The sequence below is a fragment of the Equus quagga genome, chromosome 1, assembly GCF_021613505.1.
Source record: "Equus quagga isolate Etosha38 chromosome 1, UCLA_HA_Equagga_1.0, whole genome shotgun sequence".
Classification (NCBI taxonomy): domain Eukaryota; kingdom Metazoa; phylum Chordata; class Mammalia; order Perissodactyla; family Equidae; genus Equus; species Equus quagga.
Window position 1 is genome coordinate 27,523,261 of NC_060267.1, and position 26,891 is coordinate 27,550,151.

Here is a 26,891-nt window from a genome sequence, read left to right on the forward strand (position 1 = left end):
CTAGACAATAAGCTCCATGAAGGTACAGGCATACAGATCTGTTTGATTTACACCTGTACAAAATTGAAGAAATGGTTAACTAAAGGAGATCTGCAATATATTGTTCAGAAAAAAAAATCAAGGATAACGTACAATATAATAACAATTTTGATTAAAATATAAGTTTATAGATATACAGATAAAAATAGAAGAAATTATACCAGAACGTAGCAATTATCTTCTAACTGTTTTTTTCATTGTGTATTTCTAAGTTTTCCTAATTTCCAGCAGTAAGTATGTTTTACTTTTAAAATCAGAAACAAAACTTTTCAGCAGTTTTTCTGTTTTTTAATTCATTCTATTATCAAAAGTGAAACTGGCAATTATAAGAAATCCACAGACACATTACAACTAGTTCATCTCATGGGAAATATGTTCATTCTTTCCCAGAGGCTGGAATATATTAGCTATCAACCAAGTGATTAATCTTTTTGACATGAAACGAAATTTAAGTCTTAGCTAATGCCTTATAGTACTAAATAAAAAATTTCTAATTCCTTGGAAAATGCACAGTTGCATAATTCTAGCAGATCAGAGAAGATTAAAATTTTGAGGAAAAAAATTATTAATAATATTTTTTGATGGTATACACTCAAAAACAGTTACACTTGAAAAAATTGTAACTTGTATCCTAAAAATTCTTTTTCTGAATATCAACAATACTGGATTGTCAGGAGCACCTATAAACCTGATTACAATAATCCCTGGCACAATGAACATATCCAAATATGTGGACAGTCAAGCACTTCCACATATTTATACGGTATTAAGTTTCATCATCTCATAATTAGAAAAATATAGAAAAATGTTATTTTATTCACCAAATGTGAAAGTTCTCAGTCATTTGAAAAAAGCATGTAAACTGTTAATTTCGTTAGAACATAAAAAAATTGTTTCTTGTAAAACTTTAAGCAAAAAATAAAAAACAATTCACAATCAAGTCTTTGAAAGTTTTCCCTTGTCTTATGCTTGAGCTAATCGGATACATACCTACTTTTCCAATTTAGGAACAAATCTTGCAGAAAATGATAGAATTGAAATACTCCTGATTTCTAAATCAACTAATTGTTAAACTGCTTCAGAAGAGTAGTACTGGAAAGAACATTCATCTATTTATGGCACCAAGCAGATGAACTCTGTTTTGAGAAAAATGTTCAGAAAGGTTTAATGTATTGTGAAGGCTCAGAACAACCACTCAGTCTCATATTCATTTGTCAACTGAAGTGAAAGCGATGGAGAGAAAAGGTCATCTGGACTAGTGCACATCTTTATTTCAGTTATTATATTAGAAATAAATCTTAGTAGCAGTGATATACAACGGACAGTCTCCAGAGATTGGACACAAAGACTACATGAACTGAGTAGTACAGACAGAATATTAAGATAAATTCAATTTAAAAAATCTCAGTTTAGGACTATACATATCCAACCTACTTAAAGGATACCAAGCATAACGGCGCATACATGCACACACACAACACCAAAAGTGAAGATTTACATTCTTATACACTCCCTTTTAGGAGTTAAACATTGAGATTAACAGAGAATCCTTGGATCTTTTCCTTTGAGGAAAAGAGATACAGTGCCAGCATGTAACTTAATATCCAAGACATTTTTTTTTACAGATCAATGATCTGAAATTCACTTACCTATAAGAAGACAAATTAAAAAGTCTGAAGGCTTTATCTAGGTCTTACATTATTATAGATTAATGAGATGTAGCTTTAGATATAGATATACATGTTCATATACACACAGAAAGAGAAGTAAAATGACTTCCTTCTAATATTCTTGGTTAAGACAGAATATTCCACATAAGGGACTTTCATTCGCTATAGGATCTTCTATTTTTAAGAATGAACCTAAATCATTAGCCATCCAAAAGAGGACACCTTGAGCACATCTCTATAATTGTCACACATAAAATATAGAAAGGACTAAACTCCATCAATTTTTAAAATTAGATTATAGTATTTTACAACCTTAGTTAAAATATTTTACAGTAAATCATACTTTAAAAAGTAACAATATTTTAAGGAACTGCTTTTACTATATCATTGCTTGCTATTAATTCTGTGATTAGGGACATGTTTTACCAGTTGAAGAGAAAAAAACTAGACTCAATTTATCCAGGAGGTCTTCACTGGGGAATATTTGTTAATTTTATCACGTATCAGCTCGATTTTCATTTATGCGAGACAAAATATTTTTTAAATGAATTGGACACATTATTATTTTAATCAACTCAATTATTTTAAATTAGATTATTTTATTTAGATGATTATCTAAATTGAATTGAAAATAAACTTGAAAAATATTCACACCAACTCTAGTTTTTGAATATTTAAAAGTAGTTCTACACACAAATGCACAATAAATCTTATTGACTTACATTTATTAAAAAGTAGGCAATAATGAATTTCATATACTCAAAACTAGCTTTTGATCAATTATCTTTAAAATCTTCCAAATCAATAATTCCTAGATTTTTGTTTTAGAATTACTAAATTCTATTACTGTCTTTCTTAAGATTTTACAACTCTTTCTCTCCTTCCTGGAATTATTGTATAAGATAGACCTTTAGGCACAAATTCTTAAATTCCCACTGCTTAATTTGTGAGTTTTATTCACTTTAATTTTTTATTGAGAATTTTGCAGAAAAATAGAAACAGTGCAAAGCCGTCTGAGAATTATTTTAATTCAAAGTGGTCAGAACAAACTTTTAGTTCTGCCAATGGCAAATTAGGTTGTTCCAGACCAACCCTTCCTCTGAGAATAACTAGAAAAGTCAAACAAAATATTAAAATAATCTTTTTGGAGGCACCAGAGCGCTAACAAAAAGTTATAAGTTGTGGAACCAAAACCCTAGAGAAAAGAGGAGCCCTATAGGGTCCTGTATTTGATAAAGGGAAACCAAGCTGAGCAAAGACTTCCACAGTCTCATCAAGCTAAGGTAGACGATAAAGTTTTTAAAAATCCACAAAAGGTTATACGCATGTTCATTCTATATTTCTTTCCACTTGTCGATAAGTTTAAATTTCTTTTTTAAAAAAGAGGGATTAAAAAATAAGGGTACAAAAGTTTGGAGTTGGAACCCCAGAGGGCTACACCAAGGAGTAAAGATGAATCAGAAAATCAATCCTCAGGAGGAATGGAGCTCAGCTTAAATTCAGTCAAATCTTTGACTGAATTAAGGTGAATTTTTCCTAGCCTTCCTGTCTCCCTATAAGCAAAACTGAACCCACTCTGGAGAAATATAAAGTCATCTAAAACCTCAAGTTATTGCTAATTTTTCCTGTAAAATATTTAGCAATTATTATCAGGCATGAAGACTTCTGTCTCCAGCTCGAATGGAGTCACTTGTGACAACCAACACTCCTGCTGAGAACCAAACAAGTAGATAAAATGCAAAAATTTATTGTTTGATAGTACTGTAGAGATGTAAGGGCAGCCAAGAGGTGAAGGGCCCAATGCTGGGGAGAAGGAAAGTTAATTAATGTGAACATAGTTTTTGCTTGGAACAAACACTAACAAAGAAAAGAGAAAGTCTAGATAAAAATGGAGAGAGAGGCAACGCTAGGAAGTCTCGGCAACAATTAGCCATAATTTTGAAGACTGTAACTGAACAGAAGTAAGAGCTTCGTGAAGCTGGAAAAGCTATCTGAACCCAGATTCTTTTTAAATTTCAGGAAAACTAATGGCATCAAGGTACAATTACATACAAAGTTACTATTAAAACAAAGAACATTTCTGGGGCTGGCCGCATGGCTGAGTGGTTGAGTTCACGCACTCTGCTTCAGTGGCAGAGGTTCGCAGGTTCAGGTCCTGGGTGCAGACCTGCACGCTACTCATCAGGCCATGCTGTGGCAGCATCCCACATGTAGGAACTAGGATGACTTACAACTAGGGTTTACAACTATGTTCTGGGCCTCTTGGGAGGAAAAAATTAAAAAAGGAAGATTGGCAACTGATGTAAGCTCAGGGCCAATCTTCCTCACCAAAAAAGAAAAAGAAAAAAGAAGAACATTTCCTACAGGAAATGGAAGCATGCCAAAAGATAAACTCAAAAACCAAATCAGAAGTGTAATGCAGCATTTCATATAGGACCAAACACATAAAATTGTAGAAGACATGAAAGAACAGCATAAATCAGAATTAGAAACACTGAGAAAGGAGGTGATAGAAATCAAGGAAGAAATAGAGGTAAAATAAAACAACATTTTAGAAATGAAAGAAACTAGTAAAGACATAAGAGTAAATGAGCGCAATAAATAACATCTTATTAGTAATTGGAAAGAAAGATTTTTGTTTTTAAGAATCAAAGAGGATGAAAAGAGCTAAGAGAAGGTAGCAAATATTGAATACAGGCAAAGAGGATATAACACACGATAACAGAAGTCCATGAAGAAAATCAAAGCAAAGAATAAACAAATATTAAAAATAACAACTCTTTAGCAAATGACCTAAAGAAAAATAAAATTAGATTTTCATCAGACTTTTTGATAGAAATGCTTTATGACAGAAGAAAATGAAATAACATATTTAATATACTCAAAGAAAGAAAATGTGATCAAAAGATTTTATATTCTTCATATTTAAAACACATAGATTGTTAACAATCAACAATGGAACAGTGGTGAGAACTACTTATAGAACTAAGACTAAATTAAGGTTAAAAGAGAGAAAATAAACCATGCAATGGCAATATGATCTCATAATGTTGATATAGGATAATATTATTCCAACTAATAAGTGAAAATTCCCAATAATCTAGGCGCTAAGCATCAATGATTACTAACACCAAAAAAGAGTGAAAACAGGCCATCATTTGCCTCCTAATGAAAGTTCACACCACGATCAATAGATTTACTGAAGGAGTTGAACCTGTGTCTAATCAACCTTCTGATTCAATCTGTCAAATTGAAGAAATACAAACAACAGAAAAAAACAGTGAACTGCATCATAAGCATATAGTCAATAAGCCCCCAACTGTGAAACTATAAGTCAGATGGTCCAGACTCTCTAAGAGATAAGTTGTAAGAAAAACAAAAGGATGAAGGGAAAGCTGTAGATTAAAACAGACACAAAATACATGCAAGTCTTTTTTTCAATGTGCAAGACTAAACTATAATGTCAAGAGATGCACACGTGGATGATTAAACCATAAATACACACACACACACATCATTACTCTTTGAAAACAGGAAGCGCTCTGATTCGGAGGGCACATGGAAGGAATTCTTAGGGTGGCTGTCAAGGTTCTATTTCTTGACCTTGCTAATGGTTACAAGGACGTTTGCCTTATAATAATTCACTTTGTTTTTCATTTTTTATATTGTTTTCTCTATTTTTTACAATAAACAAAACAGAAATATAAATGCAAAATAAAACACTTTGCCCTCTAAAAACAACTGAGAAAATTCATTGACAGTCTAAGTGCAAAACTGCGTGAACAGAAATTTTAAAGGGATTTCTTCATAAAGAATAAAAATGATCCTTGAAGGAAACATACAAATGCATGAAAAAACAAACAGCACCTGATAGGAAATATAAAAAATATAAAAAATATAAAATATAAAAAATATAAAAATATAAAAAAAAATATAAAAAAAATATAAAAGACTACTGATGATATAAAATAATAAAATGTCTTGTGTGATTACATTATATGCAAAATTAACATTCATAAAAATGGCACCAAAGACGGGAGTGGAGATAATGAGTTAAAATGTTTTAAGGATCAGTATTTTCCGTGAAGTTGTAACAAAACTAATTTACATCAGATTCTAAAATATCAAGGCTATATGCTGAAATCTTTACAGTAACTAACAAAAGAATAATAAAAGAAAGTAAAATTAACAAGCTGATATTGGGGAAAATAAATATATTCAGTCAAATCCAAAGAAGGAAAAAAAGGAGACATAAAGAATTTAAAATATGTGAGTAAAATAAAATCAAACAGTAAAACAGTAAATTTAAACCTAAACGTATTGGTAGTGACATTGATTGTAAATGATCTAAATATTTCAAATGAAAGACAGAGATTATAAACGCAGATTTATTTTTAAGCCAAATTATCTACTACTTAAAGAGACACACTTTACATATAAAAACACAGAAAAGTTGAAAGTAAATTCATGAGAAAGATAAACTATACAAATATTAAACAAAAGAAAGCTAGTTTATTCAAATATCATGCAACAGAATTTAGGGCAAAAAACATTACTAGAGAAAGAATAAAGCCCTAAAGTGAGGAACTGTTAAAAGAATGATAGGGAACTTTTAAAGGACACAGAAACCAGTTTGAAGGTGTTCCCATTGGGCAAATATGGGGCAATTTGAGCTCCAAAATAAATGCTAGTAACATATGAAAATCCATCGAATTAAAAGAGGAAACCATGAGTCTACATTTATAAAATAAATGAATACATTAAAAGTTTAATGAGGAAGGAGATATTTATATATTGTCAAAGTATCTCTCCAAATACTCATTAACCAATGGCACCAGAAGATGAGAGGATGGCGCAAAAACACCAAGCAGGGTTCCGCACTGCTGTACACAGGGTCAGTAGGAGTTGGACTCAACTGGACAGCACTAACAACAAAGCTGGCATTCCATCATCAAAAGTGTCAAGGTCATCAAGTTAAGAAAAGACTGAGAAACTATTCAAGATAAAAAGAGACCAAAAAAACACCAAAAAAACAAAAAGACGGCTAAATGCAATAGGTAACTGAATGGGATCCATTTGCTAAAGGATACTATTGGATCAACTGCTGAAACTTGAATGGGGTCTTAGGATTAGACGGTAGGAATATGTCAGTGTTAATTCCCTGATTCTGATTATTATATTATGGTTATGTAGAATGTCCTTTATGTAAGTGCTATGAAGCATCATGTTGGCAACTTATTCTCAAATAGTTCAAAAGAAAAAAATTATACTATATTTGCAACTTTTCTGTAAGGGCGAGATACTTTCAAAATTATAAAAAAAACACTTTTAATCTGAAAGCTAATGAAAGTATAACATATCAAAACTTGCTGGTTATAGTCAAAGCTTCTTTAAAGGGAAATTTATAGGCTAAAATGCATAATTAGAAAAGAAAAATAACACAATAAATGTTATCTATCTCAAGAACTTAGAAACAGAACAGCAAATTAAATTTTTTAAAAAGTAGGCAAAAATATAGATAATTGCAGTAACAATTACATTTTTAAAAACTAAATAGAGATAACCAAAAGAGGCAAAAGTTGATTCTTTGAAAAGACTAGTAAACCTGACAAATTTCTATCAAGATGGATCATGGGGGGAAAAAAAGAAAAAATACAAGTAATCAATATCAGAAAGTAAAAAGCGGGGCATCATTACAGATCCTACTTTAATTAAATTTCATATAACTTGAGTATATTATAAGCAACTTTACACCAATAAATTTGAGAATTTGGGTGAAATTCCTTGAAAAATAGAGGATACAAAATTGACAGAAGAGGAAATTGAAATCCAGAGTAGACATATATGTAAGAAAGAAACTGAATCTGAAATTAAAACATCCTACAAAGAAACAGCCAGGCTCAGAATGCTTTAGCAGCAAAATCTCCCAAACACTTAACTAAGACATAAGATCAATTTTTCACCTATTCTTTCAGAGAACAGAAAAAGAGGAAATACTTTCAAACACATTTAATGGGGTCTGCCCTATCCCTACAACAAAATCTGACAAGTTTATGCCAAGGAAGAAAATTTATAGGTCAATATCACTCACAACATAATGCAAAATTCTAATAAATATCAGCAAAGCATAGCAAGCAATATATTTAAAAGATAATATATCAAGAATCAGTTGGATTACTCCAGAAATATATTTGTTTTAATACTGAAAATCAAGCATGTAATTCACTACATTAACAAAATAAAGAAAAATCATATAATATCTCATAGATGCAAATACATGAAAATTTTACCCCTAGGATCAGGAACAAGACAAGGATGCCTCCTATCAACACTTTTATTCAACACTCTATAAGATGTACTTGTCTTCACAATAAATATCATGATTAGAAAGATAAAATTAAAACTTATGTGCGAATCACTATAGTTTATGAAGAAAAATTTTTAAATCCACAAACTATTATTAGTAAATAAATTGAGCAAGGTCACTTCAGAGTTATTATCCAAAAAATAAACAGATATTTTATATACCATAATAATAAATAGAAATGAGAAATGAGTTACATTAGCATCAAAAAATATGAAATCACTAGGGGTAAATACAGTAAAAGTTGTATAAGATCCTTTCAATAAAATTATAAAATATTATTCAGAGAAACTAAAGAAAACATAAATAAATAAATAAGTATCCATATCATGGATTATAAGGCATGCTATTTTACATTTCCATTCTCTCAAATTGATCTACGACTTCAATGTAATCTCAAACCTCATAATGTGTGTGTGTAAATAGACAAATTCTAAAATTTCTATGGAGATGTAAAAAGCTAAGAATATCTTAGAACAGGGTTCAGAAAACTACGGCCCATGAGCCAAATCTGGCCTGCCTCCTGTTTTATTAATTAAGGTTCAGTGGGGCATAGCCATAATCAACCATTCGTGTATTGTCTATGGCCGCCTTCACACTACAATAGAGACCATAGGGACTGCCAAGCCTAAAATACTTACCCCTAACCCCTATTTACATCTGGTCCTTTAGGGGAAAAAAATGCTGACTCCCTAGTCAAGCCTAGAAAATCTTGAAGAAAAAGAAAAAGCTACAAAATGCTCACAACAAGTTATTAAGACAGAGTAATAGGACACAATAGAAGCCTGAAGGCAGCGCTCACATCTACAGTCATTCTATGGCCAAGGTGATAGGATTGCACAGAAGAGAAAGAAAATCTCTTCAATAAATGCTCCTGGGTCAATTAGATACCATATGGAATCAAAGCAAACTTCCCCTTAAGCCATATTAAAAAAATCAATCCCAGGGGAATTACGGGTCTAAATAAGAAAGTTAAAACAATAAAACTTCTAGAACATAATTTTGGGAACATCATCATGGCCTTCAGATGACAAAGATTCCTTAAACAGAACAAAAGCACAGATCATAAAGGAATAAATTGCTATGTTGACCTAAATTAAAATTAAGAACTTCTGTTCACCAAAATATATGGTTCAGAGAATAAAAAACCATGCTACATGGGGCCGGCCCCATGGCTGAATGGTTAAGTTAGCATGCTATGCTTCGACAGCCGAGGGTTTCGCTGGTTTGGATCCTGGGCGCGGAGATGGCACCACTCATCAAGCCATGCTGAGGCGGCATACCACATGCCAAAACTAGAAGGACCCACAATTAAAAATATACAACTATGTACCAGGGAGCTTTGGGGAGAAAAAAAGAGGAAAAATAAAATATTTTTAAAAAGCCATGCTACAAAAGGGAAGAAGATATTTGCAAGACATGTAAACAACAAAACTCCTGTCCTGAAGATATAAATAACTCCTGAAAGTCTATAAAAAAAAAATAGGTGGGACATCTGAACATAACACTTCATAAGAGGATAGCCCAATGGCCATGAGACCTACCAAAGGCTGCTCAGCTACACTACTCACCAGGAAGTTAAAATGCAAACAAGAAATCTTTACACTAACTAGAATGGAAATATTAAAAAGACTGACAACACAAAGAACTGGCAAGAATGGACTGCGAGGAGAATGGCAGATGGAAAATTCTGGAAAATAATTTGGCAGTATCTACTAAAGATTAAAATATGCATACCCTGTGGCTCAGAAATTTTACTGCCACATGTACAGACAACAATAATATATAATTATAAGATCTAAAAGACATGTACAAGAATGTTCTAATCAGTTAATCATAACATTCAACAAGTGGAAACAACCCAAAAGTCCATCCAGAGTAGAATGGATAAATAAATTGGGGTATATTCATAAAATAGAAAACCAGATAGCAACAAATATGAACTGTTGCCATATGCATGGATGGATCCCACAAGCATAATTTTGAGTGTAAGAAACTAGACACAAATATATACACATGATTCTATTTATATAAGGCTTAAAAATAGGCAAAGTTACTCTATTGCGCTAGAAGTCAGGATGGCAGTTTAATTTGGGAGGAAAGGGCACAATCAGAATTCCCAGATGCTAGTAATGTTCTATTTCTTGATCTGGATGGTGGTTACACGGATGTGTTCACATCTAACAAATTCATTGTGCTGTATGATTTGTATCCTTTGTTTGGGTGTGTTTCATTTGAATTAAAAGGTATATATGAAAAACATAGAAATACAGCCATAAAAAAGAAGAAAATTAGGCCATTTACAACATGAATGAATCTTGAGGGCATTATGCTAGCGAAATAAGTCAGTCAGAGAAAGACAAATACTCTATGATCTGACATATGTGGAATCTAAGAAAACTACTCATAGAAACAGAACAGATTGGTGGTTGCCTGGGGTGGGAAGTGGGAGAAATGGGTGATCAAAGGATAAAAACTTCCAGTTCTAAGATAAAGGCAAGTTCTAGGAATGTAATGTACAGCATAGTGACTATAGTTAAAAATACTATATTGTATATTTGAACATATTTTAAAAGTTCTCATCACAAAAAAGTTATATATGAATATAATATATATGTATATACAAATAAAGCTATGTGAGGTGATGGGTGTGTTCAACAGCCTTATTATAGTAATCATTTTGCAATATATACATATATCAAATCACTATGTTGTCCGCAAGCTCATATAATGTTATATGTCAATTATATGTCAACAAAGCTGAAAAAAATAAAAAATAAATAAAACAGAACAGGAAAAAATAATTCGAGAGACCAAAATTATTCTGGATTTGTTTCTCAACTAAGAATGAGCAAAGTTCTGTTGAAAGTGTGATTTTTGTTCAATCAGTCACAAAATATTGATAGAGCTAATGGACTTCAACTTAGCTTTATAAACTAGGAGCAACTTACATTAAGCCACCACTTCTAATTATCTATGACCAGGAATATTTGTAAAACTATTTTATGCCCTTTTCTAAACAGAAAAACTTCGAGGCCAACCTGCAGTTCTCTTTCCAAAACTGGGATGGTTCACATTGGGAATCAAATGAATGTAGACAGTATTTTCTTTAGAGATACACAACATTATTTGTGCTAAAACAGTAATGCCTTAGGACTGACTATACCCTCCATAGACTACATTAGTTTTACGAAGGTCTTTCAACCACATGCCACACGTCTGTTCATCAAACGTCTTCTGTTACAATCCCCTCAGTCAGTCGCAGTGGGGAAGTCACAATACATACAGGGAGAATCCTTCGAATGTCTACTAGAGGCATACAATCTCTACTGAGTGAATGCTCAGCAGTTTACTGCAATTAAAATCTTTTTTAAAAAAGAGAAAAGAAAACCAAACAAACAAAAATGTTCAGGTGCTCTGCAGCAGGAAGCCAATAGTGAAGACGGTCAATAGCCATGCAGCACCCTCAAGGTTTGGCAACAGTGATCGCCTACAGACTGTGGGAGCTCCCTCTTTCCTGCATCAATAACTTAGGATGCTCCACTCTAATATTTCTATAGAACAAAAAGGAGAGATTGAAATGAGTATCTTCTAAGCTTTAAGAGATAAACAGCATGTTTTCAATGGATGCTGTAATTCAATCTCCAAAATACGTAAACTTACAATAAAGAGCAGCCAAATAAGCAGTGAGCTCTTATAACTAGGTAGCAGCCCACACAAATGTTCTCGTATGAAAAATGCAATCTTTGTACCAAGTGATCTAAAGGGATTCTTCCAACTCATAACTTCTGAAACCATGATAGTTAAATGTGTGCACGTATTCGAGGGTATCCTCAAATTCATCCTTTCAACAAATAATAATTGAGCACCTTCTAAGAACAAAGCCCTATCCTAAATGCTGTGGTGCAGGAGCTTGACTTTTAAGGAGCACTGAGTTAGGAAGTGAAGCTAAGACATAAGAAAATAAATTCACAAAAATGTCCTCAATGGGGGCCAGCCCTGCGGCCTAGTGATTAAGTTCAGCGTGCTCTGCTTTGGCAGCCCAGGTTCGGTTCCTGGGCACAGACCTACACCACTCATTGGCAGCCATGCTGTGGCAGTGACCCACATACAAAATAGAGGAACAATGGCACAGATGTTAGCTCAGGGCAAATCTTCCACAAGCAAAAAAAGGAAGATTGGCAACAGATGTTAGCTCAGGGTTAATCTTCCTCAGCAAAAAAAAAAGTCAATGTTTGTTGAATGACACAAAGTAGAAGGTGACAGGACCATAAGAAAGATATAGAAGTTATGAGCTCTTAAAGATGCATGGAGCAAATTCTAGTTGCAAAAGTTAGACAAGACAAGCAGGTAAATTAATATTTAAGCTGAGCCGTGAAAAATTTTCTCACTCTGAATATGTGTGTATATGTTTATATATTATACATATATTATTCAGTATGGAGATGAATAAATGTTAAAATACCTCAATGTCAATGGAATGGTGCAGAAGCAGAAACAATGTCAAACTATAGGAATCAGCATTTGGCAATAGATTTGCCTCCAAACTATGATCACTGCAGATTATAAACAACTTCAGCTTGCTTGCTTTCATCATACACTGACGTAGGGAATCTAGAATCAACTCTATAATCTTAAGTGTTTAAAAGTAATTCACAAAATAGATCACCCATGGATAACTAAAATTTAACTCAAAGAAGTCAACTGCAACATTTTCAGAACCTCTCAACGTCAAGTGTGCATCCTGAGGGATCTTACTTTGCTATTTCCACTTGCCACTAAGAGGTTTTCATATTTTCATAATTTGTAGCACTTGAGTATCATTTCTAGCTCCAAAATCATTATGCACTGAAATATCATTTTAGTTTTAAAAGATCAATTACTTCAAGAGTTTTTGATAATTTGGAATCATTAGATGGAATTTATTGAAGCTAAGCAGGTAATTCTAATAGTGTGAGATATAATTTTAAAATTGTAGATTTCAACTACAGATTAATTTTAAATAATGTTTCTATCCCTTTATTTGGAGCATTTGTTCCAACATATTTGAAGCTCTTTTTTTATTCTTTCTCACTCTGCAAAACTATTTCATCCTAGAACATAAAATTATATGGCTAGTTACTACATACTGTGACAGAATGCATCTAAATTCAAATACAAACACAACCACTATATTATTGACATAGTGTTCATAGCTAAATTAGTAAATTGATTGTATAGACACACTGAAGTTGCTGGTAAAATTCTCCAACTACATGTATGTTCCTTGAGGTAGAAATAGTGTCTATTTTAAAATTGTATCCACCTCTGTATCTACATAATAGTCACTCAATAAATATAAGTCCAATTAATAAATGGGTATATATATTTAAAATTATTAATAAAGTATCTATAATATTGTTTCACTTGTCTGATTCCAAATATCCTGAGAGTAACTGTCAGAGTGGTTTTTGCTATTATCTTATAAAAAAGTGTTCAATACGTAGACAACTGGAAGAATTGATAAAATTACTAGAAAACTCTTGTGAACTCTATAGCATCATAAAATAACACACCTGAAGGAAATTAGAGCCAATCAAGTCCAAATTCTTTCCTGATGAATCAGTCCAGCTCGCGTTTATAAATTCCAGTGGCAGGGCATCCACTATAGTTCCAACACACAATTCTAAGAAACCCATTCTGCTGTGAGATACACTAAGTGTCAGAAAGGATTCCTCATAATGGATTATATAATGCCTCTTTGTCTCTCCATCCTTTAGGCCAAACTTTGTTTCCTCCTTCTTTGTCTCAACTTCAAGTAAGTGTACCCCCATTTCTAAGTGAAAATACTTTAAAAGTTTGAAGACAATTATTATGACTATTCAAAATCTTTGCATTTTTCAAATTAAACATTCCTTTACTCATATGGCATCGCTTCTATCCCTTTCTTCAAGATGGTAGCCCTCCTTAAATACACACTTGGCATTTTGATGGTCTCAAATTGAAAAGCAACCCTCCAGATTTGCTCCCACCAGACTAACATACAACAATATTTGATTGAATCACATGAAATTGCCAACATTTAGCCATTTTTGACCTGCAAAAATGACAATTACATATAGCTCAACATAATAGCATTATCTTCCTTGATGTGAGCACTGCACATCCATCAAGGCATGCTCAAATTGCATTATCTTTTTAGCAGCTGTGTAACACCACAGCTTCATATTAGGTTTGGGGCCAAGTAAATCCCATAGGTCATTTTCCCATCAACTGCTGGGCTTAGGCAATGAATTTTACAGAATTTTATAATGCAGGAATTTACTTACCTGCTACTTACTAGTTTTGTTATCCTTAGAAGAGTTTTTTAATCTCCTAGACTCCCAATGAATCCTTAGTCATACATGCTTACTATGTGCCAGACACTGTTATCAATGGTTCACATTTAATCCTCACAACCACCATATGAGCTAGAATCATTACCATCATTCCCCACATTACAGATAAGGAAAGAGAGACACTGAGAAGTCAAGTGTTCTCCCTTAGCCACTACATCTTACTGGCTCTCAAAATAAGGAAACTGTCTTTCTCAAATGGTTGTGTGGGGATTTAAATATATATATATAGTGTGTTTCATATTTTTACCCCTTTCCTTTATCCAGGAAGTTTAATTACCTGCTAAACATAATGGATTTTAGCTCCAAAATGCTTGTCTCTGGCATCTGGCACTTCCTTTCTATTCTTCCAGATCATTCTCTAACTCTCAACACTTTTAATTCTTTTGAAACACCATCTATGGAAATTGCCTCTTAACTGGTATCTCTCTTTCTTCATCTATTTGCTTCTACCCACTCAACATAATTCTGGATCCTATTTCTCATCACTTTCTCAATTTCTACTTTGTTTTTATTCCCTCTTACTAATACTGTCTACTCCTTCAAAGAGGAAAAATAAACAAGTAAAATATTGTTTTCTGTTTTATTTTAATATCATGTCATTTTCCCTAAATAGTAGGTCTCCTCTTCCTGTTTGTCCTTCATTCAGACAAGCTTAGGAAAGTAAGAACAAAGCCCCAAGGATCAATTTATAGAACTTATTTCCATTAATAAAACCAGGCTGTGAAGCTTGAGATAAGCATTCTGCAGAGCAAGGTGGTGTAATAGCATGGGCTCTGAAGCCAGATGGCCTACGTTGAAATCCCCACTCTGTTATTTACGACTGTGTAACTTACGTCAAGTCACTTAAGCTCTCTGTGCTTCAGTTTCCTCAAGTGTCCAATGAGGATCATAATAGCAGCTACCTCTTAAGTTTGTTGTGCAACCTAAATCAGTCAATATAACTAAAGGGCTCAGAACAGTCAGTCATCGTTATTATGAAGACCTTGTAACTTAAGTAAGAAATTGATATCTTGCTGCTTAGGCAACAGGAAAGCCTCATCATGAGCGATTTGCAATGGCCCAGATGCCTAGTCCTGTACCTTATGGATACTTATCTCAGTTCCTTTATTGGTGGCTCAAGTAATGTTATTTTCTGAGCACTCCTGGTAAATGCTCAGCCCCATCTAGCCTGACACCTAAAGTCAGTCAGCAGTTCCACTGGATCGTCCTAAGACTTTGAGAAAGGGAACTCTAGAGTGAATGACAAGAGACAGCGTGTCTTTTAGGAAAATAACCAAAGGAATAATTAGAGAGGAAAAAGAGAGCGGAAGGGCAAGGATTTGGAGGGGAGAACGTTGTAATAGGGAAGACAAAAGATAACATGGGTCTGAATAAAGGAGATGGCTCACCTGAAATTTTTTCATTTTAATGAAAGAGAATTCATAACACCGGATAACTGATTAAATGAGGAAGGTGTGGGAGAGAAAATCAAGGATGGAAGCAGAAATTGCAGTTTGATATTTTGGCTGGTGATGTTATTAGCCATATTTGTAGCAAAGAAGCAGCAGACATGGGGTAAGGATAATGAGTTTACATTTGGATAGGCAGAGTTTGAGATAAATATCAGATAACAACATGGAAATGTGCAGAAGCAGTTAGATTGGAGAAAGTGGGGCTTGGTATCCCACCGACACACTATCAGTAGGGACAATTTTTGAATTGGTTTATTCTCCCAGTTTTGAGAATAAAGTATAATGATCTCTTCTTACCCTCTGTCTCACAACAGAGACACACAGGTAAAATGGCTGACTATAAAGCAATCTGTGGCAACAAATAGCACGAATCTCACTAGGGAAATCTCACCAGAAACGGTAACCTCATTAAAATGATGCACTAGCTTCCTGAGATAACCAGCAACTACAAGTAGAGGGAAATGTCTATTATTTGAATATGCTCCCTTCTTTTCCAGCAACCATCCTTCCATTTGAATGGGGACACAAACTACAAATTAAATTAATGAAAATAACAATTCTGCCTCCTTGCTTTTGCCTCACTAAACAAAGTATATTTGTATTAGAAAACTGAGTTTCTACTTTATTTTCAAATAAATTACTAAGTGGCAAAAAGCAGATGATAGGTGATATCAAGCACCACATTTCAAATCCCTTAAAGGCAGTATTTTATGAAAATCAGCCATTGACCTCTCAAAGTGAGATTAAGTCCAGAGACTTCAATTTCCTAAGGATTGCAACACATTTTACTTACATAATAGATTGCAACACATTAAGTTTACTTTTGACTGAGGAAAGTACAAGTTTCAAGCTGGAATATTCCACAAGAAGGTCATAAATCAGCCAAACATTCAGGATTATTAAAAACAAACACAAAGGTTACTTTCATAAAATGAAAAAAAGAATTCAATCTTCGGGTTGAAAAAGACAACTAAAAACAGCAAAGTATCATCTTCATCAAATACTAACTTATACCATATCTTCCAGCACAGTCATTTTTTAAAAAATTTTAATTCTTACCTCTCTCCACTCTTTATTTCCAACTCCTTGTACATATAAGACACAAACTACAAAAGAAGAAAAAAATAAATACACGTAAATGTCTTTTATAAACATTGGATACAAATGTGTATACAATTTACTTTTCAGCTGTCCAAAAACATCAAAATTAATTCCTAACTTCTAGCCTTACTCTTGCAAGAAAATTGCTAGCAAATCATCAACTGATTAAAATTTTTTGTAAAGAAACAAAAAACAAACTATATCAGATCTTCAGAACTTAATATGCATAGAGCTTGGCACATAAAAAATATAATAATTCTTTGCTAACGTCTTCATCTCCATTACACTACAGATGTAGATAAATTTTAAAACTATAGTTTAACACTTTAAAATATTTCAGTATGTTACTCTACATTTCATATTTTCAATTCCCACCCTTAAAATTTGCAACAGGTAAGAAATCCTGTCAACCACAAAAGGAAGTCAAAAAAGGGGAGATTAAGGGTTTGAGGGAAAGATTAAGGGATTAAAAAACGTCCTGACCATTTGTCAAACAAGCCCCAGGAATTTTTAATACCCACCAATTGTAACGCCTTTTCCCCAATGACTACCTCAAGAATTCGTCTAACATCTAACAAAACCTTTCCCCTGTAATTAAACCACATTGGTTCACACACTTTTAGAGATGGAGGACTGCCAGGTGTCAATTTCTAAATAGCACAAGATTTGTAAACACTAGCTGATTTATACATTAATTCTGCTGTTTTCTATTTCAAACTGTTTTTTTCCTTTTACAAGTTACCTCTGATTTTCATTAGCTGTAATTAGGAATCAAAAAATTCAGCTCAGGGGCCAGCTCCGTGGCATAGTGGTTAAGTTCGCACAAGAGTTTCAGCGGCCTAGGTTTTGCGGGTTTGGATTCTGAGCACGGACCTAAATACTGCTCGTCAAGCAATGCTGTGGTAGCATCCTGCATACAAAGCAGAGTAAGACTGGCACAGATGTTAGCTCAAGGCCAATCTTCCTCACTAAAAAAAAAAAAAAATTCAGCTCATACAAGAAGATATTATATATTTCATTCAGTTGTGAATGCCTTTATATACTGCTTTTATTTACCAAAAAAAAGGAAAAGTATTACTCTGTGACTCAATCACTTAAAATTATGGTGCATATGGTTGTCTTTCCAATACAGTTTCTACCACATGGCCATACCACGAGGCTGTCATTTCAAAGTGAACTGTCCTACTTTGGAGTCATCTGGATTTTCACCTTATTCTCAAAGTGCTAACCAAATCCCTCGTTACACCAAGTACTGCCCAGGTAAATAAGAAGGCAGGGCTTGAGACCATCCCCCTTCTTGCTTTCTAGGTTTTAATACAAATATTTAAACAAGAACTATGAGTTTCATACATTTTTGCTAAATCAAGTAAGTAAGATAAGTAGACTGTTTGAAAAAGCAAGTAAAAGATACTTACTTGGATCAGATTTCGAAAATGTGTCTCTGTCGAGAAGATTTCTGTTGAATAGAACACAAAACGTTAGAGGAATATAAGGCCAAAAGATGTATATAAATATATATATATAAATGTGTATATATATTATATATGTACTATATATTATATGCATACATATGACTAAACAAAAGTTTGCTAAAGATCTGCTTGTACTTAGTCAAACTGAGTATCACTGGAGTTCGAGAAGCCAGGGGGGCTCATCTGTTGAGCCCAGCACGGTAGTTAGCCGATAACAAGACTCTCCACATTCTAAAGTTAAAATCCCTCTGAGAGAATTAACTGTTTTAGGTTTCCTTTTATCCCTTGACTAATGAGTATATAGATAATCAGAATGTTTCCGGAATTGTGAGTTACTAATGCAAAATTCTTTGGGATTCAGAGCCCACAGTCACATTAGTCCATACAATGACCATCTATTGACATTTGTGTGACATCAACCCTGATGAGTTTTATGTTGCTATTGTAGTTTGGGAATTTAAGATGAAAGTACAGATCTTGTTATACCATTCTTTTCCATAGAAGAAAAGATTAAAAAGGTTTACGAAACCATTATCAGCACCTATTTATTCTTTTTTAGAGCTATTTCCACATCTACAACAGAATAAAAATGGAAAATCAGAAAGTGTGAAAGTCTGGATTCCTCTGATATTGGGGTATCCTGTTACCTTCAGTGACAGTATTACAATCTTATACTTTATGCTCATAACAACAACCCTGAGTAATCAAAAAAAAGTTAATTCTGTATGCTCTGATTAATAAGGCAATTATTGAAAAATTTTCATCTAAAACTAATTTTTTTCCTAACAAGTGACCATTTAAAGCTATATCCTTGTCTGAAAAATTCGGCTATCTAGAATGATGCCTTGAAGGTTCCAAAAGTTAAATCTATACTTCATATTCATCCTCTATTAATTGGTAATAATTTATAATAGCTAAATTACACTTCCATGTTTAATACTTGTTATAAAACTCTCATGTTTAAGCTGTCTTAGTCCTCCGCCAGGACTACTTACTCATGTGTATTTATTTGTACTGCCTTTGGTGTCTGAATGGCCTTCTTTTTCCTTATCAATCTGATATCCTTTCTTATTTCAGGTCCTCAAAAGTTACTGCTTCACTGTACAGTGAGAAATGGAATCACTGTACAGTGAGAAAACAAAAATATAGTCAACAAAACAATGCAACACAGACAAAAAACATGAGATTGTGTCTTGGAATATTCCTAGAAAGAAGAGAAAATTTCAAACATATTTAGATTTGGTATTAAGTCAGATTCAAAGACCACTAGTCAGAAATCAAATTAAAATAATCCTTCTGTCCCCTTAAGCAGACACTATGACTCCAGCAAAGGTTGAAAAACAGTAAATCAAAGCATTTCCACTTGAGAAATTACTTTGATAGATATTTACGAAGGTAGTTCTCCACTTCAGTAGAAATTTCAGCCCTCCCTGTGTCTCCCACTTTTGCTCATAAAGTGTCCTAAAAAAATGTAATTCAATTCTTTCTTTCAGAGGTCATAAAAATCAAAAAGAGATAGTGCAAACCCTTACAGTGTGGTTGGGATTCAAAAACTGTCATATACACATTTAAAAGAAAACAGTGAGATTTCAATGCCTTATTTATCTAAAAAAGACCTACAATCTTTAACCACAAATATAAAATAATGGATTGCTATCAACAATAAAGACAAATATTCTTAATCATAGACTTCACTGGTCACAATGTTTCTTCCAGCAATTATGATCCATAACACATAACGGTAAGGTCAAAAACAAAGAAACAAAAATCTTAGATCCTTTACATGATGAAAAATAAAACTCTTCATAACTTAGTCCTGAAATTTGCAATTTAACTTTCCCATTGCTGTTTGACAATAAATTTCAGTTATATTTTGGTCATATGAATATAATAGAATAGGTTATCTCTGACTCGAATTAATTCCCAAAAGACTACTTTACTCAAACATATATGATTTTAAAAGTTTGGAAAAGGCAAATATTCTTAAATGCTGCATACACTGCAAAAGACAAGCGATTATCACAATGCATCATAAAGTTTAGATTTATGATAGGAATGCAAGATTTTTACCTTCCCAATATCCTATTAGAAACAAAGCACTTTCACATTAAGTAAAATGAGATAGGTATTATTGCAAAGGCCATTTTATTAAAAAAGAAACTAAGCTGAGGCTCAGAGAGATTGAGACAATGAATAAAAGCACACAGCCCAGGACAGAATAATCCAATGGAGTCAACTCTTCTGAATCTGATTTCTCTGTTCTTTACAAAATGCCACACTGTCTGGAGAAGTCCAGAAGGAACAACTTATTTTCCTAAGTGTTGGAAATGTGAAAGGCCTCCCATTTTACCTATTGGTTGAGCCACTAGAGTATAAAAGAAAATGGGTTCCTGTCCATAGACCAATATGAAGAGAGATATTGCATACAGAATAGGACAGGAGGGCAAATCTAACTGCACTTATGCACAGAAAACTATCTTTCTTTTCTGTATGAGGCACTTTAAAAAATACACACACACTCACACATACACACACACACACACACACACACACCTCATCAGCTTTTACACGGGAAAGCTACTCTTGCCTCCATGGGGTTGTCATTTGCTTCAGCCTATTACTCCTAACTGTTATGCCTCTAACTTTATGCCTATAATTTTATAACATGATGCTGGACTTCAAAATCCTGAATGTGTCTTTCTATTCTGTAAATCTAGATGTAGCCAAAACAAGGAAGAGCAAATTCTTGAAAAGAAATTATGGCAAAAATACAGAGTAGGAGTTAGAAAATTTAACTGAAGAAATAACCTAATCTGTGAATTGCCTGAGTTGTTCTAGTAACTACTCATCCTCAAATTCCAATTAATATGCCTGGACTATGGACTTAAAAGAGTACGACTGAAATAGCATCACTAAAGCTGAGATCCACCCAATTAAACTGTAGCCTGCATGAAGAAATATTGGGTTAACGGAAGAGGTATTTCGCATGAAGCCTGAAATAGGAGAGCAGAGAAGCAAGAATTCAATAACGCCTTTCTTGGACCATCCAGGAGAAGGGGTTCCATGAATCTCCCCCTTTACTATTGAACCCTCACAGATATTACTCCCTTACAATAGAGACTGATGCACCAAGCTACCCTCCCTTGATGACAATGGTCACTTAGCTCCTCTGATAACCCTGCCTGCTCTGATTTTGTGGCCAAGAAGTTACCTTCCAATCTGAAGATAGCTTCCCACAGAGTTATCAGCACTGAAGCACAGAGAGCGGCCAACAAAAATATTACAGTTTTCTTGACCATTATAGTTTTTATTCTCAATTGACATCCCAAGACCCGTACAGAACAGCCAGTTAACCTCTTAAAAGGATGGCTCAGGCTCATCTTTCTCTAACTAGAAAATAGCAATTCTCTTTAAACTTCAGTGCAATTCTGCAAGTATTTTTCAAGCAAATACTCTATTCCCAAGACCTAAGTTGCACACCGAAGATACAATAAATATTGAAGACATGTTCCCTTATTTCAAGAAGCCTGAAATTCACAAGGAAGACAAACTCACAGAAATAAGTAGTAATATTGGATGGTATATAAAATAACTGTTTATTATGGAGAGAAGAAACAATAACCTAAAAACAGAGTCAAATTGATTCAGCTACAACCAAAAAAAAAAAAATCAGGTACAATGGTTAGCTCTTACCCCAAATATTTTTTAAAATATACTAGGAAAAAACAATTTATAGGTGTGTGTATATAATTACAAGAATCTAAACGAATGTATATCTTGAAACAAGTACCTTATTTTTAAAACATTCAGGTATCCTTTTCTATTATATATAATGAGGCTTTATCAGTGGAAAATAAGAACTTCTAATAACATGATTAGGTAATGATTTAAGGTAAAAGTGATTTGTAAGTGAGTTGCAGGTCAGCTGCTCTTTCCTGCTTGGTAAATGAAACCACCTGACGAACACTATTCTTCGCTAGCACAGCAAACACTGAATTTTTTTAATCCTTTAAAAGTGAAGTAAATATTACTATCCTACCACAGATGCAATTTGGAAAAGAAAATCTACTTGGTATGCACTGTGAATTTTAAAGTTAACGGTTTCAGAGGAAAGACAATTTTACTATTTGTGACCTTGCAAAGTGCTAATTTAGTAAAACATGCAATATACTTGTAGGGAATAAGTCTTCAGATTGAAGGTATGAAGGGAGTTCCAAAAAGCACTGCTAACTGTGGCTGGCAGAGCTTAGACAACACGGAAGGGGCTCTCCTGCTATATTGGAGTGGAATTGTTCTATTTAATTTTCCATAGGAACAAAAATATACTCTATAAATACAGGCAAACAACGCCTTATCATTTTACAAACATTGTCCAGCATAATCCACATGTAAACAGAGAACCACACTTCTGCACTAAAAGATCTCCCCTGAAAATTGTTCCATGTCTATGAGCAAAATGATTCTGGGTTTAACTAAAATTTAGGAAATTATGAGGGGCCATTCTTTTACCTCTTATTCAGCGTAGTCTCAGGACCACTGACCACCCACAAGGTCTTTGCCAAATATTGCTTAGGCAGCCACAGAACCTAGCACAGGCTTGCACAGAAGCAAGGGCTCAACAAGAATCTGGCGAATAAATGAACAGTTTCAGCATCTAATCAAAAGCGTCTGTTTTCTACACCTTAGGTATGATACAATGTTTTATCATGCAAAGAAGAGTAGAAGAGGAAGGTGGTATTTAGGGCCTTTGCCCTAATAAGTAATCCATTAACTAAAGAAACTGGGCAATGACTGCTTTACTGGAATTGTAAATAAGCTCCATGTCAGTGGGATTTATAAAATATATAAGAAATACACATATGTATTTTTAAATATATATGTATTTAAATGCACAGACACACAAAATAAATATATATATCTAAAAACACACATACACAAAACAGTTTTCAGAGTTTTTTTTAAAAAGACAAGAAAATCAAAACTTTTTTTTTAAGTAACCGAAAGGAAATTGACCCCATCTTTGGAAGTGATTTGAATGCAATATTTAATTCTCTCTGACTCATATATTCATTCTTTATTTTATTCATCAAACAAACATTATCCTCGGAAACTTAGCATACAAATTGAAGAAAAGAATATTTTTCCTGAAACTACAATTCCTATGGCAAGGAAAAACAGATGGAACACAGGCAAAAAGTAAAAGCTGTAGAAATGAAAAGATGAAATATTTTGAAACTGAAGCTTACTGAAAAGTCAAAGTCAGCTAGAATCTAAGATACCACGTAATTCTGAAGGAGAGGGTCACTGGAAAGTACTTAAGATTATGTGGCTTTCAAGAAAATAAGAAAAGACTCTCAGATTTGAAGTTGTGCAAATAAACTAAAAAGTCAGCTCAACAGCTTCCTCTCATAGCCTGACATACAAGTAGAACTTTATCATACATGATACATATTACTCCAAAAAAAGCGAGAATAAAATAAACTTTGCTATTTTTCAGTTTTTGCTGAAATTGGTTTTTTCAAGTATTTATTTAGTAGTACTGTTGAGCTGAAAAGGTCAGTGGTAAAAATACAGTTTCAACCTTTGCATGGATTGAACTTAATTTAGATACTAAAAGAAATTTGAGGGGAAGACAAATAACAATGAAAACTTTTATGTTTCTCCTGAGGAATTCACCAATGATTGATAGTCTTGGAAATTACCTAAAAGGAAAGCTTTTTCAGACATATCCGACATGCCAGATTTGGAAGAACCCATTGGTTTCATGTAATGTAGGGTTAACTCAGGGTGATGCAGGCTTTCAGAAAAAGGTACAGAACTCAACCCTTGATTTCAGCTGGAGAAGCGAAACATTTTTTTTAAAGATTGGCACCTGAGCTAACAACTGTTGCCAATCCTTTGTTTTCGGTTTTTTTCCTGCTTTATCTTCCCAAATCCCTGCCCCGGTACATAGTTGTATATCCTAGTCGCAGGTCCCTCTAGTTGTGGTATGTGGGACGCCGCCTCAACATGGGCTGACAAGCGGTTCCAAGTCCGCGCCCAGGACTCGAACCGGCGAAACCACTCTGCCCTGGAGCTGGCCCAAGAAACATAACATTTATGTTAACAAAAATAGGCAGGATAAACAGAGACGGAGAACAGGACACAAGTCTTAAAAAATTAAAACCCATATACAAAACGAATCTCATTATCTTTTCTCCAGTGTTGTAGCTCCTCTATTTCCTATCTCAGTAAACAGCAACCATGGAAGGCCGAATAATGGTCCCCTAAACATATCAGGTCCTAATTCCTGGAATCTATAAATGTGACCTTACTAGGAAAAAGAGGTCTTTGCAGATATGATTAAATTATGGATCCTGAAATGAGATTTTCCTGGATTATCTAAGTGAACCCTCACTGCAATCACATACATCCTTATAAGAAGAAGGCAGAGGGAGCTTTGACATAAACAGAGGAAACAATATGTGAACAGAGCCCCAAGAGATCTGTAGACTCTGGCCATGAAGACTAAAGTGATGCAGCCACAAGCCAAAGTATGCCCACAGCCACCAGCTGCTGGAAAAGGCAAGGAATAGATGAATTCTCCACTAGAGTTTCCACGGGGAGAGCGGCACTACCAACACCTTGGTTTCAGCCCAGCAACACAGATTCCAGACCTTTTGGCCTCCAGCACTGTGAAAGAATAAATTTCCGGTGTTTCAAGCCACTAAGTTTGTAGCAGTTTGTAACAACAGCCACAGGAAACTAACACAGCAACACTGTCCAAATCACCTTTCTTCCAAGCAAGACCCCGGACCCCAGAGCCATCTTCCCTTTTCCCTCTCCCTAATGCCTTCCCCACTTTGGCTTCTGCTTCCTAGTCTCAACTATCTCCCAGACCTTAGAGCTCTTAACTGGGCTTCCTGCCTCCTGTCTCTCAGTACATTCGTCAAGAGGCCTCCAAGAGAAAAGTTCTCCATAGCAAAACCTGGCCAAACAGCTCCCTTGCGTACAACCCATTGTCCACAGAAACTCCAGACTCCTTAACAGCCTAAAAACCTGCCACATTCTGACCCCAGCTTTCTCTCCAGCTGCACCTCTATCCATATTCCACGTCACAGACAGCTCCAGACATTTCAGATTTTTTCAGTCTCATAAGCTAATATTGCCTCATATTTCCATACTCACATTTTATCCCTAGCATCCCCTTTTCCTTAAATTTCCTCACCAAACTCATTCCTGCTTGGAAATACAAATTCCTCTTTCAGCCTCCCATTCCTGTGCCCTGGGCAAGTAGAACTGATTATTCCCTCCAGCATGTGCCATAATTTAACTAAGGTGAACCTATGTCACAAATTCTGCACTTACTGTCTATTTACTGAGCTGAGTATCAGCTACTGTGCTGAGACTTTAAGTAAATCATTTCATTTAACCCTTGCCATAATCCTAACAAGCAGCAATTATTATCAGAAACCATTTTCCAGATGACACAATAAAATTCAGAGAGGATAAATAAAGTGGCCAAAGTCACAAGAATAGTAAGTGCTTAAGGTGCATTTCTGTAAATTTTTAATTGATTTTTGATGTTTGTATTGGTCATATTGACTATTTGTCTACATTATTGAAAACAAAATGAAATGAACTGTTATCATTCAGCATCACTTTGGAAGTTCTAGGCAATAAGATATAAAACAAAAATGAGACAGTATTGGAAAGAAAAATTAAATTATCATTACTTGCAGAAGATTTAATCTTGTACATACAAAAAGACAAGAGAATTAACTAATAAAAGCCTTCAAAATTAAAAAAACAATTAAGTAAAGTGATTGAAGGCATGATGAGAACACACAGGTCAATAATTTTATCAACTGTTAATAACTGTCCTATCCAATTTGGACTTTCTGGTAGTCATCTGCTGCCTTGCATTGCTGAAGTGTGTGAGGGCTATGTAGCCCTCTTTCACTATAACCTTGCTGCCAAATGCTAGGTTACCAGGAAAGCAACTCTCAGACCAAATTCTGCCAAAGAAACAAACATTCATTAGTAAGCAGGACCCAAAATAGTCACACAATGTGCTCTATAAGCTTAAAGAAGTTCCAGTTCTCTGTGCTTTCAGGCATTCCGAACAGCACCTTAAGGCAGATATGACAATATTCTGTGGCGAGATTCATCTAGCCTTCTGGTCAAATCAGTCTAGAGAATCCTCTAAACATTCCGTGCCCCGCCTACCCCCAACTCAAGGAGTCCTTAGGCCAAGAGCCCGCCCTAAACGGCATAATCACAGAACTCACTAGGTATGTATGCCCTGTTCACTTGTGCAATATTTCCAGCCAATCTGCATACCTTGTTTTATAACAGCTTTACTCAGATATAATTCCCATACCATAAAATTCACCCTTTTCAAGTGTACACTTGAGTGCTTTATAGTTTATTGACAG

At 34.2% G+C, this 26,891-nt stretch overlaps 1 protein-coding gene across 1 annotated transcript in view; it reads right to left on the reverse strand.

Annotated features, from left to right (window-relative positions):
- The window catches only part of CPNE8 (copine 8), a 209,521-nt gene that overhangs the window by 164,560 nt on the left and 18,070 nt on the right, over window positions 1-26,891 (reverse strand). The window contains exons 2-3 of the mRNA XM_046685801.1: window positions 18,418-18,458; window positions 16,961-17,007 (exon numbers count right to left, since the gene is read on the reverse strand). Of these exons, the coding sequence (XP_046541757.1) occupies window positions 16,961-17,007; window positions 18,418-18,458 (88 nt within the window). The remainder of the gene's footprint in view (window positions 1-16,960; window positions 17,008-18,417; window positions 18,459-26,891) is intronic.